The sequence below is a fragment of the Talpa europaea genome, assembly GCF_964194135.1.
Source record: "Talpa europaea genome assembly, chromosome: 12".
Taxonomy (NCBI): Eukaryota; Metazoa; Chordata; class Mammalia; order Eulipotyphla; family Talpidae; genus Talpa; species Talpa europaea.
The window spans coordinates 8,571,826-8,588,105 of NC_140079.1; the positions used below are offsets into that span (position 1 = coordinate 8,571,826).

Genomic DNA, 16,280 nt, shown 5'->3' on the forward strand with positions numbered 1-16,280 from the left:
GTGTGTTGTTCTAGAGAGAAGGAGGGAGCTTTAAGAATGTGGACTCTGGGGCCAGATGGCCTGGCTCCAAACCACTCACTGTGCCTCAGTTTCTGGATCCATAAAATGGGGTGCTCTGCTGGGGCCAGTGGGAATTACTGGGCTCCCTGGAAGAGGCTGCAAGGATTTATCTGGCCAAACTAGGTTCTGCCTGGATACCTTCTTTCTGGGGTGCTGAGAGACCTTTGGGGGTGGCCAGAGCACCTGGCTCATTTCCCCTTGGTCGCCGGCAGAGGAGGAGAGAGCAGCTTCGGGCGGCTCCTGGGTGAGCCGGGGGCTCTGACCAAGGAGCAGCAGTGGGAGCCAAGGGCCTCTACTCCAGCCTTGCACCCCCTGTGTGGCCCTGGGAGGAGCCAGCCCACAGGGTGCGGTGTACCCCCCACCCCCACCCCCCAACCCAGGTCGTACATCTTTAAGGGGAGCGTGGCCGCCGGCCTCTGCGCACGTCACTTCTCCGTTCTCTCCCTCCCCCACCCCCTGGCTCCTGCCTCCAGCTTCCCGGCCAGCTGGGGCGGGCTGGGGTGGGGGGGTCTCAAAAATCCACCTCTGGGCCCTAAATGTCCAGCGTCAGCCAGGGCCCCCTCCCCGCTTGGTCGGGTGGGCTTTCCCGCGGGCCTCAGTTTCGGTTTGGGGGTGTCGGGTGCCTGGGGCCAAGGCGCCTGGAAATTTGTAATAATAGCAGCGATGGGGGTTCGCGGGCGCGGGGCTGGGGGGGCGGCTCTCCCTCTCCGCTCGCGCTCTTTTTTCCCTCGTTTCTTTGAAAGTTGGATCCTGAGCAGTGGGAGGGGAGACGTCGGGGGGAGCTTGCCAGAGGGAGGAGAGACAGAGACACGGGAGAGACAGAGATGGAGGAGGAGAGAGGGAGATAGATGGGGGAGCCGGAGGGGGGGCAGGGAGGGAGAGGGGGAGCGCGAGGGAGAGCGCGCGAGGAGGCGGCGGGGCGCGCGCCGGCCGCGGCCGCGGGGCGGGGGGGCGGGGGGGGCGGTTTGGAAAAATGACTCAGTAAGTTGAGCGCGCCCGCTCCGGCCGCCCTGCGCCTCCCGCCGCGCCCGGGATGTATTCGTCCCCGCTCTGCCTGACCCAGGTATGTCCCCCGCCCGGCCCCCGCCCGCGTGCCCGCACCCCAGCCCCGCCGCTCGGCACCCCAAAGTTTGGAACCAGAGGAGTCTGGACGCAGAGGGCGCGCGGCTCCTTCCCGCCTCCCCGGCCGGGATGCCGCCCCCGGCCCCGCGGGTCTCGGACCCCCACCCCGACCCGCGGCCGGACCCCCGCCCCCCGCGCCCCCCGCCCGCTCCGCGCCCCCCGCGGGGCTCGGGGCCCAGACCGCGGGCGCCCCCCGCCCCGCGCCGGACGCTCCCTCCCGCGCCCGGGAATATCTGGGGGCCCCTTCCCGAAAGGCCGGGGCAGGGCGCTGGGAAATCCCCGGCTCGGACCCGGGTCCGGCCGTAAGTGGGATCGAGGGGCCCTGGGCGGACCCCGGGCTCCCGGCCCCCTCGGGATGAGGACCCCGCCGGGGGGCTGCGGGCCGGCCCTCGCGCCAGGGGTGCGCCCCGCCGCCCCAGCCCGGGCCGCCTCTCCCCCCACTCTGGCCCACGTGTGCGTGGCGGGGGAGGGAGCGCTCCAAGCTGGAGGCGCCGGAGTGGGGGCGGGGGGTGCTCGCCGGGCCGGTGCGTCTCCCTCCCCCGCCCCTCCGCGCTGCGCCGATGTTTCCCCGCTTGATTCCGGATTATTGAGCCGCAGCCGCCCCCGGGAGGAGCCTGGCGGGGCCTGGCGGGGGCTCTGCGGCTCCCCGGCCCCGGCACCTGCCCCGGCCCCCCCCAGGGCCGCTCGCCCCTGGCCGCGCTCCCGGGCGGCTCCGGCTGCGCCCCGTGCAGGGGCCGAGGGGGCGTGTGGGGAGAGGGCGGCCCGCGCCCAGGCCGCGCCCGGGGGCTCCTTCCCGCGCCCGCGCCCTCGGGCCGGGGCTGCCGCTTCTGCTTCCCGGCGAGGCTTGAGAGTCTCCGGGTCCGCGGGGTTCCCATCTCCGCGCCTCCTGAGGTGACAAGTGAGGGGCCAGGCGGAGCCGGAGGCTGGCAGTGTGGTCCCAAAGCAGGGCAGTGGGGGGAGCCCGGGCGCCCTGCAGAACACCGTGTGTCCACTCAATTATGGATGCCCGGCTGGGCCTCGGGGCTGCTAATCCCGCCAGCCCCCTCCGTTGTGAGTAGGTGCCTTTACTCATGTTAGGGTTTTCTTGTTGGTCCCCCCCAGGTGCCCCACAGGAGCGTGGGGGGGATGCTCAGGGGGGCTCAGGCTTGTCCTGCCCAGGGTCGCCAGGGTAAACAGTGACCTTGGGCAGGTCCCTGCTCCTCGCCAGGCCTCTGTTTGCCCCTCTGAGTAACTTTATGGGGTGTCCCTGAGATTCCATTACTGGCCCTCCTCTGCCATGCAGCCCCCTGAAGCACCCAAGAGCAATTAGGGTTCCAGTTGGGGTTACCCTGTGACCTTGGGCGTCCCAGTCACTGGACTTAGAGGATGACCTACGTGCCTCTGAGGTTCCCCCCCCCCCCAGCCCTTCCCTCGCTTGCTCGCGCTCTGGCTCATTCGCTGAGCACGCAGGGGGCTGAGAAGGGAGGCTGTTCCAGGCGATGAGGTTGGAAGGACGCCTTTTGTCACTGCGCCCTGGAATTCCCCCGTCAGGACTCCTCAGGGAAACAGGCCTCCATCCACGTTGCCCAGAGGGGGTGTCAGTGAGAACCGAGCTCTGGCATCTACGACAACTTGTGTGCCCGGCTCAGCCAGGCAGGGCCAGGATCCGCCGGGCAGGCTGTCCGTGGAAATGGAAGACTTGGGCTGGCACTCTCTGCGGCTGCTGTGTGCAAAGACAGGGTGGCAGAGATGGGCAGAGAGAGGACCAAAGAGCTCCGAGGCTGCTGTAGGTTTGGAGTGGCCTCAACATGGGGGCACCCTGTGCTGTTTTAGCCTGGGGGTTCCTCTTTCAGGCTCCCCTGCAGATTCAGGAGCCTCCCTGCAGCCCCTGCAGGCCCAGTCTGGCCTGGGGCCGTGAGCTGGGGGGCTCAGAAGGCCTCTGACTTCTTAGGAAGGACCTCCACTCTCGGATGAGTCCTCCTCGCCCCCACCCATTTCTGACTCCCCCTACCTCTCTGGCTTCCTCTGCGTCTGTCTCCATCTGTCTCCCGTCTTGCTCTGCTTTCCCTTTCCTGTCACTCCATCTCTCCCTTCCCAGGTGTCCTCCCTCTGTCTCTGCACCTCTTTCCTGTGTCTCATCGTCTCTCCCTCCTCTCTTTGTCTCTGTGTGTCTCTTCTTACCCTGATTGTCTCTCCCTGCCCCCCTCTCCTGGCTTTACCCAACTAATTTTACAACCTGAGCCCATCCTAAAATAGCTCACTTTTAGCTGATCCGACCCGGATCCTTCTTGGACCGGGTGTGGGGGGGGGGTGGTGACTCTGGTGCCAGCCCGCCCTGTGCCCCCTCCTGCCCTGCCCACCGAGGGGGGTAGCCCTGGAGGATTCTGGGAACTCGTCCCTGTTTCAATGGTGACTCAAGTGCTTTTTCACTTTTACTCTTAAGAGGAACTGTGTGGAGCAGCCGTTACTTCCATAAATCCTGCCGGCGGGAAGCTGGCCTCCCCATGCTTGCCCCACTCCGGGCCTCCCCCCCTGCCTTCCTCCCCGCCCGCCACCGCCACGTTAGTTATTCCGGGTTTGGGGCCAAATCCCTCTTGGCTGCAGTGTCCAGGATTCCCTAGGGCCAGGGCCGAGGGCTGGGCCTGGGCTGAGGCCCATGGCCACGCCAGCCGCCAGGCCCCCCTCCCCCATGCATTCTTTCCTTCATTCCTGCACCCCATTACGTCTCCGGGCTCCCCTCTTTTTCCTGCCAGTTCTCCTGTGGGGAGATAGCCTGGGAGAGGGCCCCAACTTGTGTTTGACTTAATAGATCTTCATTAAGCGCCTCCTACAGGCCAGATTTGGGGGGATGCAGACGGTAGCCAGATCTTGGCCTGGTGTGGGCTCAGCAGTTGGGAGGGGGGAGACTCTGGGGGTCCCCTGAGGGCAGGGAGAGGGACGAGACCCACACGCGGGGCTTTAGGGCTGGCTGTTGGGGTCACTTCCTACCCGACGGTTTGGCCGGGCGTGGGCTGGCGGGCGCTCCCCATGTGCCTTCCCAGTCATGGTCTGAGGGCCCCAGATCCACTTCTGTGACAGGCACAACCTCTCCACCTCTCCCTCTCTTTCCCTCTCTCTGCCTCTCCCCCTCCCTTCTCTGCAGCGGAGGTGCCTCTGCGCGCCAGGACCAGGCGCCTTGTAAATCACCGAGCTGGGATTCTGGCCGAGTCAGCGTTCTCCCTCTCTCTCCCTCTCTCTCCCTCTCTCTCCCTCTCTCTCTCTCTCTCTCCCTCTCTCTCTCTCTCTCTCTCTCTCTCTCCTCGCTGCCTCCCCCTTCCCTCTCTCTACTCTACTCTTCTTTCTGTCTCTCTCCCCCCTCCTCTCTTTCTGTCTCTCATCTCTGTCTCTCTGCTTCTCTCTCTCCCCCCTTGTCTCTCCTCTCTTCATCTGGCCTCTTTCCACCTCTCTCTCCTTTCTCTCCTGTCTTTCTCTCTGCCCGAGTTGCCATCCCTCCCAGTCTCACACCCGCTACGTGGGCACTGCTGCCATGTCCTGGGCCTCCTGCCCGCTCAGTTCCCACGTGTGCACACGCGTTATCACCCCTCACCTGGTGCATGCTGATTGGGGGCGCGGTGCAGGAGCTGCAGGCCTGAGCCACCCACGCACACGTGCACAGGCGTGCACACTCACCGCACTGACCCCACACCTGCGAGGCTACAGCCTGCCTGCCCCAGGTGTGCCCTAACGGGCAGAGGAAGAGACCCAGGGTGGCCTCAGATATGTTCAGGGGACTCGGGAGTGAGTTTTATTCCTTCCCATGTGCGTGGCTCTGGTCAAGTCACCCAGCCTTTCTGTGTCCCCCTGCTCCCATGAAATGAAATCATTGGTGATCCTCAAGTCCTCAGCTGCCTGAAGATTTCAGGGAGGCAGGATGTTTCTGAGGTGCTCGGCCCACGGGTGGCATATAATAGGTGCTGAAACAATATTTGTTGTAAGAATGAATGAATGATTGAATGAATGAATGAATGAATGAATGAATACAGATTGAAAGAAGGAACTTGAGCCACTCTGAGCTTCAATCTCTCCCACAAAAAATGGAAAACATAAGCGTGCCTTCCTGAGATGCTTTGCCCTTGGCACAGTGCCTGGTATACAGTAGGTGCCAAATAAGTGCTACTGTGATTATGGTTGTTGCTAAACTAATAATTGGGTTAAACATCCCATGGGCATTTTCCTCCTTTATCCTCCTTCCATTGTATCACTATTTGCTCAGCATGAGCCAGACCCTGGGCTTTGAAGGATGCATAGGAGTTTGGGATAAGTACTGAGGAGGTAGATAATACTGAGGTGCAATGATCCTGCACCACCCAGACCCTGAACTCCAAGGGCTTTTCTATTGGCTTTTCCCTCCTGCCCAGCCCTGTCCAGGGTCTCACTGGGCTTTGCCAGACCCAAGTGAGTACCTGGATCCATTGTCAGTTGAGGTGCATGCGGGCGACTTAGGCTTGAGCTTGCTCCTTAACTTGTCCAGCAATCCAGCAATGAATAAAACAGATCAAATCTGTGCCCTTAGGCGATGGGCAGGAAAGGAGGTGACAGGGCAGGACCCAGGTCTGGGCTGCCTTGTTGGCTAGAGCAAGCCTCCCCTAGGAGAAAAGGGGGGGAAGGGGCGGAAGAAGAGGCATGTGACGGCGCAGGAGGAAGGGAACGTGTGGGATCTAAGAGAGAAGGCAGGGTGCAGAACAGGCTTCGCTTGGGAGTCCTAACCACAGGGCCACACCGTGTGTGCAAGGGACCCGGCAACGGGGCTGAGGAATCGGGGGGTTCATGGTCAGAGGGTTTAAGCCCCCGCTCCACTGGCTCCTCCCTGGCTCCTGACTGGGCCAGTGGCTTCAGTGCTCCATTTCTCCCTCCAGACAGTGGGCGCAACAATAGATCCCATTTCTTAGAGTTGCTGGCTCACTCCATGCTCAGCCTCTGCAAGCTTGCCCCAAATTGCTCTCTCTCTCCCATACCCTCCATGGTCCTGTGGCTCAGACCCCCTCATCCTCTGGAGACAACGGGACATAGAGAGGAAAGTCAGGAGTTTCAGGGCACAAACTTTGCTCACTTTGGCTGGGAGTTTCCAACCTCTGGACTCAGTTTACCCAAATTCCTCCTTGTCCCACACAAGGCCCTGCACAACCAGAACCTGTTACCATCTCTGCCCTCACCCCTTCTACTTTCCCTCTTCTTGTTCACTCAGTGTTAGCCTCCTCTTTGTTCTTCTAATACAGTAAGCATCTCCGGCCCCAGGACCTTTCCAAGGGCCATTTACCCACCTAGAAGTTCCTACCCTGAACTGTCATCTTTTGGGTCTTCTTTAAAGTGTCCATTTCTACAACTCACCCTCCCTGCCCACCCATGATTTAAAAAAAAAAAAACAAAACTGTAGGATTCCCTAGTTATGCTCCTTTAAATTGTCGATAGCACTTTGTTCAACCTGACATTCTATTACCTATCTATCAGCTTAACATCATCCCTGCCCAAAGCTGCCGAGAGCTTGGGGAGAAGTAGTTACTCAAGGTCTGAAACCCTAACTCTGAGGTCATATGAACCTGGTTCAAATATGAGCTCTGCCATCTGCCAGCCATAACTACAGGCAAGTCATTTAACCTGGAGGGGACGTTGGAACCAGGGTTCTGAAGGATACGTAGGAGTTTGAAGAAAGTAGAGGTAGATGAGATAGAGTCTCAATAATGTTTGTCAAATCACTGAGTAAATGAAGGGAAGAGAATCTTCCCAGAAAATGTCTGGTTAGGCATTGAAGGTCCGTGTCCTGGTTTGCTGCCATAGATTGTCAGCGTGGGAGGGCCGCAGGGGCCCAGGGAGGTGCAAGCCTAGTGCACAGTTATGCAGTAGTGGGGCCCAGCGAGGGCTTGGAGCTGGATGTTTCCTCCCAGCCGCTGCTCCCTCTTTGGCCAGGAAGTCCCAGTAGACCAAATGGGGTTTCTGGGAAAGACCTGGCCTTGCTTCCCCCACCCACCATGTTGCACCTCTCTTTACCAGAGCAATGGGCAAGTCCCCCACCCTCCCCAAATCCTATCAGGCTGCGAGGTCCCTTCTGCCTGTTGTAGGGAATAAGAAAATCGAGGCCCACATTGCAGCAGTGATTTGGCTCATACAGGAGGTCAAAATGGAGGCCAGTGTCACCCATTTCGTCTCAGGGCCTGCCTGGTAACGAGTGTCTAGCCCAGGGTTGGGGGAGGAGGGGAAGTAGAGCTGGGGGCCAAGATTCCCAGCGTGTGGTCCAGGCTAGGTCTTGAGAAACCCTGAGGAGAACAGGAAAGACCACCTGAAGGAAGGCGCACTAGAGACAAGGCTGTGAGGGCTGTGCAGGAGTTTGGGAGGATTCTTAGCATTAACTCACCTCCGTTGTCCCTTTGCCCGGTCAGCCCGTGAGGGCACTGGGAGGTGCTTGTGGTGAGAGGTCTTGGTTGTCGCCTGTGTGGGGGACACCGGGAGTGACCAGTCTATCTCCTGAGAACCTGGGCTGACCTCCCAGGGAGGACAAGGGAGGGTGGGGAAGTGGGTCCATGACCCAGTTATGAACTGTCTTTCTTCCTCCAGGCTCGGCTGGGGTCATGGGTGACGTGGGCTCCTGCCCCTGTCGACATCCCTGATGACTTTCCCAGGGAGGACGGGGCAGGGGGAGGGGGGGGGTGTGGAAAGCAGGAACCTGGATGAGACAAGGAATTTGGGGGTGGGTAGGGACTCAGGAGAAAGGGTTTCCAGGAGAGAAGGCGGCTCAGGAAGGTCGCACACCCCTGCTGGCCGAAGCTTCAGCTGCCCCTTCGGAGCCAGCTCCCGCTTAGGGCGGCCCCAGTCGGCACCTTGGGTCGCAGCCACTGCAGACACCATTTCCCTGGCCTCCTGCCCGCTTGGCGTCGGCTGGGGTGGGGGCAGCGACCGGTGTGTCTATTGATTTCCCACCCCCGGCTTCTCTGACCCGGGCTCTTGTCCCTGCTCTGCTGACTGCGGGGTGACCTGCCAGTCTCTCACCATCTCTGGTCTAGCGTGTCAAGTGGCACAGACGCAGGCAAAGCAGCTGTGAGGTTGAACAGGGGCTGGCATGAGGCTCCTTCCTCCCTCCGCTCAGCAGGTCAGCTGGGGCAGGGAGATGGGCAGTAGAAAAGGGCCCTGAGGTCCAGTCCCCACCACAGCTGTTACGGTGACTCATGCTGGGGGGGTGCTGGAGTGGAGAGATAAGATTGGCACAAGCTGAGCCCATCCTGCCCCACCCCCCAGGGTTGAAGTCTATTTTCAGAGCCTCCGTAATAGGTGAAATCTGATGTTGTCCCTCTCCCCCCAGCACCTCATCCCCAAGGGGAGACAGAGCCCAGGTCAGGAGGGGCGCACCAGGCAGGGGGTTCTGTGAGTGTCCAGGCCGAGAGGTGGGACTGCCCCCAGCTGCCTCCATCTGGAAAGCAAATGCATGACCAAGAGCAGCTGTTAGCGCTCTCCCCAAGATCCCAGCCTTCTGGAGCCCAGGCTTTTCGGAGAAAGGGGCATTGGCCTTGGGAGGGGTTGGGACCCTGGGGGCCTGTCATCATACAGCCTGAGACCCTGGGCGACTCTGGCCAGGTCTCCACCCCTCTCTGAGCCAAGAGGGTGGTGCACAGAGCTTGGGGTCTAGTCCTGCACCTGAGAGATAAAGTGATTGTAACAGTGTCTGGTGGCGCAGGCAGTGGAGCACAGCGCTGTGAAGCTGTCCGCAGCCTCTGCAGTGCGGGTTCCATCCCGGCCAGCCGGGGAGATTCCCACATGGCGCAGCAGACCTCTCCCGTCTCTCCCGCTGCTCCCTCAGCAGGGTATTTCAGTCAATCTGCCTGTTCTGCTCCCGGCTCTGTCTCTGGTGAATCGCCTCACTCCCCCTCCCCCATACCTCTGGCCTGTACCCCGGTTCTTGTATAAATAAATATTTTAAAAAGAAAAACAAGCAAAAAAAACTGTCAATAATAATAACAACCTCAATACAATACAGCCTTTCCAGAGCTGGGCAGACAATGGGGTTAACCCCCCCAAAAGAGAGACTGCCCCACTCAGCCTAGGCAAGAGCAGGCAGATGGGACCCAAGGCTTTCTTTTCTTTTTCTTTCTCCTTGAAATTTTCTCCCCTTGAGGCTAAGAAACCAATGACCAATGAGAAACTGTTCTGCCGCTCCGTTTTCCTTCTGAAAACGCAGGTTTTTCCTTCTGAAAAAGAGGTTCTTTCAGGACTAGGTCCCCTTTTGTGATCTGTAAGATGGGCCACTAGCCCCCCGATCAAGGCTGATGTGGGGGTGGGGGCGGGGGAAGGAACGCTGAGGTCACAGCCCTGGCCAGGTCTCGAAGCCTCCACAGACCTTAGTTTCTCCGTCTGTGGAATGGGTCCGTGGCCGGAGAGGGCCGGTGTACTGGCCCCTCTGCAGCTCCTGGGCCTCTGGAGCACTGTGGTCTCTTGAGCTTTCTCGACTTCTGCAGTGAGCCCCCTCCCACCCTTCCATCCGCCCTTGACCGCCAGGTGGCCCTAGTCTTAGCTGTGAGCTTCAGCCTGCGGGCCTCTTTATCTGCTCTAGACCCCTGGTCCTCATTTGTTTCATGGGTGCCAAGGGCCAGTAGAGGCGGCCCTCAGAGTCTCCCATCTGATACCAGCTTTCGCTGCTGACCAGTGGATCCAAGAGATGAGCCCCAAGCACCGTCCTCGGGGGCTGGCTTTTCCTGCAATCACCCTGCTGTAGATGTTAGAGCTCACACTCTAGTTCGAGGGTTTGCAAACTCCAGCACCTGGGCCCGGTGCCCACCATCTGTTTTTGTCAATAAAGCTTTATTGGCACCGCACCACGCCCATCCTCTCCATGTCCTGTGCGGCTCACTTTGCACACAGTACTACGGAATTGAGAAGTCGCAACTAAAATGTTCACTATCTGGTTCCTTAGAGTAAGTTCGCTAGCCCCAGCTCTAGTAGGCAGAGAACGAAGGTGACATCTCCATCCTCTGGCCTCTGTCTCCCCCATCACCACAAGTCCCCCATTAGCCTCCCTCCCTGGAGCGCTCAGCTTGCCCTATCCATGTATTAGGGTCCATGAGCTTCTGTATTAGCCTTCACCTCCCACATAATCCAAACCTCAATTTCTAGATCTGGGCAGTGAATTCTCACCTGTCCCCATGAACTTCCGCCGGGGTACACCCCCCCCCACCTTCTGCCTGTTTTCCCCAGGAGGTAGACAGGTCTGCCGTAGCCCCCTGTCGCTCCCCCGCTGAGTGGGGGGACTGGGGGGGGCCGCCAGGGCCTCCATCTCGGGGGTGGGTCGTGGGTGGAGGTCATCGGCACCTCTGACCTCTGGCCTCTCCCGCAGGATGAGTTCCACCCGTTCATCGAGGCGCTGCTGCCTCACGTGCGCGCCTTCGCCTACACCTGGTTCAACCTGCAGGCGCGGAAGCGCAAGTACTTCAAGAAGCACGAGAAGCGCATGTCAAAGGACGAGGAGCGCGCGGTGAAGGACGAGCTGCTGGGCGAGAAGGCCGAGGTGAAGCAGAAGTGGGCGTCGCGGCTTCTGGCCAAGCTGCGCAAAGACATCCGGCCCGAGTGCCGGGAGGACTTCGTGCTGGCCATCACCGGCAAGAAGGCGCCGGGCTGCGTGCTCTCCAACCCCGACCAGAAGGGCAAGATGCGCCGCATCGACTGCCTGCGCCAGGCCGACAAGGTGTGGCGGCTGGACCTGGTCATGGTCATCCTCTTCAAGGGCATCCCGCTGGAGAGCACGGATGGCGAGCGCCTGGTGAAGGCCGCGCAGTGTGGCCACCCGGTGCTCTGCGTGCAGCCGCACCACATCGGGGTCGCCGTCAAGGAGCTTGACCTGTACCTGGCCTACTTTGTGCGGGAGCGAGGTGAGTGGGGCGCGCGTGTGGGCCAGGGTTCACGGGGAAGCCGTGCCCCCTTGCATCGCAGGGGCGGGCGCCGAGCGAGGAAGGCCTGAGGCAGGGGCCCTATGTGGAGGTCAGAGGGAGCAGCCACCTGCTACTCCAGCGTCTACGGGCAAGACATGTGGTTCTCGGAGAGTCTGACAGGCAGGCAGGTGCCTGTGGGTCTGAAGGGGAGGCAGGCCCTGCCTCTGACCTTGGTTTCTGAGGGAGCTGACAGACGCTTGAGGGCTCAGGAGGTGAAACCCTGCCCCAGAAGGTCTGAGGGGCAACGTGTGGCCAGGTCAAGAACAGGGCGTACCAGAGAGTGACAGAGAGGGACAGACAATGTATCCCTGCAAGGAAAGGGTGCTGGGGCGCTCCTGGGAACACTGGCTGGCCTCCAGCAGAGGCCTGGTTGGGTTTGTGCCATGAGTGGGCAATTGACCACTGTATGACTTTGGTTAGGTGACCCCCTTCTCTGGTTCTCAGTGTTCCCCTTTCAGTCCTTCCAGCAGGGCGTTTGCTGACTCCAGGGTCAGATGCCCAACATTGAGACCAGTGGGCTTTGTGCAGGGTAAGGAAATCATGGCGGCTTCCTGGAAGAGGGGGTGCAGCTGAGCTGAGCCTGGACCGTAATGGGTGTGGGAGTATCCCAGGGGTCAGTTGCGTGGGCAGAATGCGGGTCCAGCCTCTTAAGATCAGCAGGTCCTGGCGGCCAAGGGCAGGGCCTGACTGGGAGGGCAGTGAGATTCATTGCCTCTGTTTCCTGTCTGTGTGTTCAAGTTGACCTGTTTCCTCATCTGTCAAGTAGAGGTTATCAGAGTCCCTAGATTGATTCTGCGGTGGGATTCAAAAAGATCAGCCTGTAGAGTGTTGAATGCCCGCCTGCCACATGGCAGGTGTGACAGTCATGACTGTCCTCACGAGGGCAGAATCAGAAGTATCCGTGGAACCTAACGGGCGCACGCCCCAGGCCCTCCCAGGCCCTTCCAGGCTGGGTCTGGTGCACACATGCCCGGGGGCTGCCTGAGCTTGTTAGATGGGTGCACATGGGTTAAAAACCCAGCCCCAGCCCAGGTGGGTCCCCCCAAAGCACACAGGATCTATGGAAGGAAGGCCTTGAGAACAGGGTGACGAGTTAGACCACCCAGGTTCCAGAAGCAGCCCTGCCCTTTGCAGACTGTGTGACTTTAGACACATCACTGCTCTGTGCCCTAATTTCCGCCTCTGTACACTGGGGGTGACAAGTCAAGTCAACTCCTAGAAGTGATCTAAGGATTAGATGAGGTTATGGGGATTCAGGGCTGGGAGGGGTATATGTGGGAGGCAGAGCTGGGTTAGTTTCCTGGTCTTGACCTTGACCTTAGCATCTGCCCTCCCCTGCCCCACCCATTGGCCACAAACCCACTGGAGACGAGAGTGAATTGATGCTGGGGGCGTGGAAGCAGGCACTGGACAAGGTGACTGTCTGGTGCAGGGGCAGGGGCGGCCTTGGGGACTGCAGCGATCATTACCATGCAGCACATCCATCCCGGCCCCGCCTCCACCTCCTCTGCGCTGAGCTGATAAAATTTTGAAGCGAGTTTTCTGCCCGTGTCAGCACAATCTCTAGGCACCTCCCCTCCCCCAACCAGCCCCCTCCCCCACTTGGTGCAGCAGGCAGACCCGGCCTCCAGGCCTCCCCAGACACTGTCAAGTGGGCTGCCAAGCCTTTGCCCACCTGCCTGGTCAGCCTCCCCACATGAGGGCAGAAATGGGGGGTGTCAAGTCTGAACCCTCCCCTGCTTCCTGCTGGTTCGGTCACCCCCAGAGGAATCCCTGCTCAAACTGGCCCCAGCTGACCCAGCCCCAGGAGTGAGTCAGACCTGCAGAGCCAGGTCTGGATTCTAGCCCCAGCATGGCCGCTGCTGCTGGGCTATCCAGAGGGAGTTGCTTAACCTCTCTGAGCTTCATTTCTACATTTGTAAAATGGGAAACGCCAAAAGAGCCACCTGAAAGGAATATTAGGTGCTCGTGTTAAGTGCTACCAAACAACCCTCTTGGGGTCGTGAAGACCAGCATGAGGCACAAGACGAGGCCTCCCTGGGTGGTCACCATTGCCAGCGTTGTCACTTTCATTATGGTTTTTGATTTCACTCCTGGTCTTGCCCATACTGTTCCCTCTGCCTGGAATGCCTTTCCCATATGGAAACTTCTGCTTGTGCTTCAACACTCTAACTCCCAGCTCCACCTTCTATCTGCAAGGCATTTTCCCTAAGGCTTAGCAATTCTTTCCATTCTCACTGCAGCCTGACAGATCGTGATTGTACCCATTTTGCAGATGAGGAAACAGAGACCCAAAGAAAGTAACTGCCCTGTGCAAGGTCACACAGTCAAGAGAGGGCAGAGGTAGGAATTAGGCACAGATAACTTCTATCATGGACACTGTCCTTAACTCTCCCTCCTTGGTGCCTACACAGGAGGGAGGTATATTGTGGCAACGTGAGCATCTAGCCAGTGTGACCGTCACCTTCGGTTGGGTCTGTGTTCTAGGGTCCCACCAGCAAGGCCCCATCCAGGGTGCCATGGGCCCCCTCTTGAGCCCTAACAGCAGGACCCTACCCCAGCACCCCATGCTTGTTCTGGGCTGGAGCTGAGTTCAGCCCAGCTGGTGTTGGTCTGATAACAGAGAGAACTGACTTTGGGGGTTCCCGGGGCTGGAGGGGGACTCAGCCGAGGCCAGAGAGCAGTGTCTGCTTTAATCAGCCCTGCTGGGACGGTGTGAAACTGAGGCAGAGGGTCGGGGGAGCAGGCCTCAGTCGGCCTCTTGGGAGGTACAGGGTGGATGCTGGCAGTGGGGGCATTCCCCAACAGCTGAAAGGAGGTACAGCTTCAACACCAGAAGTGAGACAGTTAATGCAACAAAGGTGGGGCCTCAGAGCTGGCCGAGAGACAAACACATACAGACACAGACGGAGACTCAGAGGCCACGCACACGCCTGTGCTCTTCCACTCGGCCCTGCCCCGCCTTGGACACCAGCCTCAGTCCCCGCCCCCCATCTCTCCCAGGGGCTGTAGGGGGGCTGGGGTCATTTCCCAAAGGAAAATCCAAGGCTTCCGTCCTGGGATTATTTTGGGGGGACAGAGAGATGGGGACAAGCTGTGAGGGCTTCTAGGAAGTCAGAACCCAGGGGACCTCCAGTGACTGAATCTGGCCACCCAGGCACCCACCTGGTGCCATTGTGACCATGGGGACCTGATTCCAGCAGCTGGATGCAGTGTGTGCCCCTGCATGGCCTAGGGGACAGCTGGGTCCCTTGATAAAGGGCTGATATGAACCCCATCTTGAGACACTGGGGGCTTCCTGATAAATGCATGGATTTGGGGGGGAATGTGCACAACTAAGTAGAGGTTGAGGATACTGACAATTCAGTTAAACTAATAAAAATACAAGGACAGGGAAACAAAGCAGGGGAGGGGTGTAAAGAGGGCCCGGGTATGAGAAGGGCCTCTCTGAGGAGGTGAATTTTGAGATGTAGCCCGAAGGAGGTGAGGCAGCTGCAGAGGGAGGTGAGTGTGTGCCAGGCAGGGAGCTCAGTCAGTGCAAAGGCCCTGAGGCTGCAGTGGCTGGAGCATGGGAAGCAGAGTGTGGAGGCCGCAGGGAGTGTTGGAGGTGGGGGCCCGCCGTGTGGCTGCACGACGAGGGTGACGGAGAGGCTGGAGCCCGCCTTGCACTTGGGAAGGAGCCTGCAGGAACCAGAGCCCAGAAGGGGAAGCTGCCTGCCCGGCCCTGAGCCCAGCCAGGCCTCCCCACCCCCTCTGGCAGCCTGAGAAACCTGAGGCGCGGGCAGGCACTGTGCCAGGGCAGGCGGGGGAGGGGCTGCCAGGCCTGCCCACTCCAGCAGCTGCCAGCCCGCCCCAAGCTGCCAGCCCAGATGGTGCCCGTCTGCTGACGCTGCCGTGAGCCAGTCTCGAGTTCCCGCCTTGCACAGTGCCAACCTCCGGGAATGGCGCTGGGAGCAGGGGCCGGCTTGAGAAACTCACAGCTGCCTGAGGACGGCGCTTGGTGCCCTAGGGAGGGGGGTGCAGAGAAATTGGGGAGAGTGAGGTGGGGGAGAGAGGCCCCCAGTCCTCCTGGATGGAACTGGGAAGCAGTAGCAGCCACAGTGGTGGGGAGAGTAACAGTGGACACACACTGAGTGCCTGCTGTGCGCCTGGCTCTGCACCCACCCTCCGTCTTAACTGGTTTAATTCTCTCCACCCTGAAAGAAGGGATTTGTACCTTCGATCTTGTTTCAGAGAAGGAAACTATGGAGGCCCAGGTAGGGTCAAGCGCTTGCCCGAGGTCACACAGCTCCCAAGAGGCAGAGTGGAATTAGAGCCCACAGAGGCCTTGAAGCTCCTACAAGAAAAAGCTAAAACACACTTGGAGGGTATCAAGCGATTAAGAGAGCAGGCCGGGAATACACTACCACGCAGGGGGCGGCGCACTGAAGCACCCACGGCGACTGTGCTGGGGTCAGGGCCTCATAAAGTGCAGCCTGGACCAGATGGCAGGGGAGAGGGTCTCAGTTTGGACCGAGGAGGCCAGGACAGCCACAGCCCAGCCTGTGCGGTGCAACTTACCACAAAGTCCTCTCTGCTCTGGGCTTGGGGACTGGGGGACAGGGAGTCTTTGGGTCCCAGAGAGGACCCCCCATTAATCTCCATCCCAGCCCTGGGTGCTGTGCTGGGAGTGCCAGCGTGGGCTTAAGGGCATGTAAGGATTCCCGGATTTTTGTGCAACAGCACAGTTTGTGTCCGTGTTTGCTCCAGGCTGTGGCTCTCTCTGAGCCTTAGTTTTCCCACCTGTGAAGGGGGGATGAGAACTGTGTCCAGAGCATTGAGGATATGAGTTGCTGGTTCCTGCAGAGCATCAGGCGGTACTCGGTAAATGCTCGGCGCCTCCCAGAGTCCTCTCCCCAGCCCCAGGAGGCAAATGGGGGCAACTGCTCTGGGATCCTGTGAATCTCTTCCTTCCCCCTAGAGAAGGAACAGAGGCAACTGTGGCCCAGGAAGGGCCCCCACTGGCAGCCAGGTGTGTTGCTTCTCCAGGTGTCCGGGTGGCGGCGAGTGGAGGGGCTCCCGACAGCCTGGACCTCCCAGTCGGCAGCCAGGTGTGCCAGCATCTGTCCGTGCATGAGCGTGAGGTCCAGATGCCTGCGTGGGTGTATTTATAGGGTCCAGGCTCACGGTGGG

General features: G+C 60.0%; 1 protein-coding gene across 3 annotated transcripts in view; it reads left to right on the forward strand.

Moving 5' to 3' along the window:
- Window positions 1–1,093: 1,093 nt before the first annotated feature.
- Window positions 1,094–16,280, forward strand: part of NFIC (nuclear factor I C) — a gene marked incomplete at its 5' end in the record, with an annotated part of 57,202 nt that continues 42,015 nt past the window's right edge. For all 3 annotated transcript variants that reach the window (XM_084249394.1, XM_084249395.1, XM_084249396.1), the window contains 2 exons: window positions 1,094–1,123; window positions 10,517–11,048. In XM_084249394.1, the coding sequence (XP_084105520.1) occupies window positions 1,094–1,123; window positions 10,517–11,048 (562 nt within the window). The remainder of the gene's footprint in view (window positions 1,124–10,516; window positions 11,049–16,280) is intronic.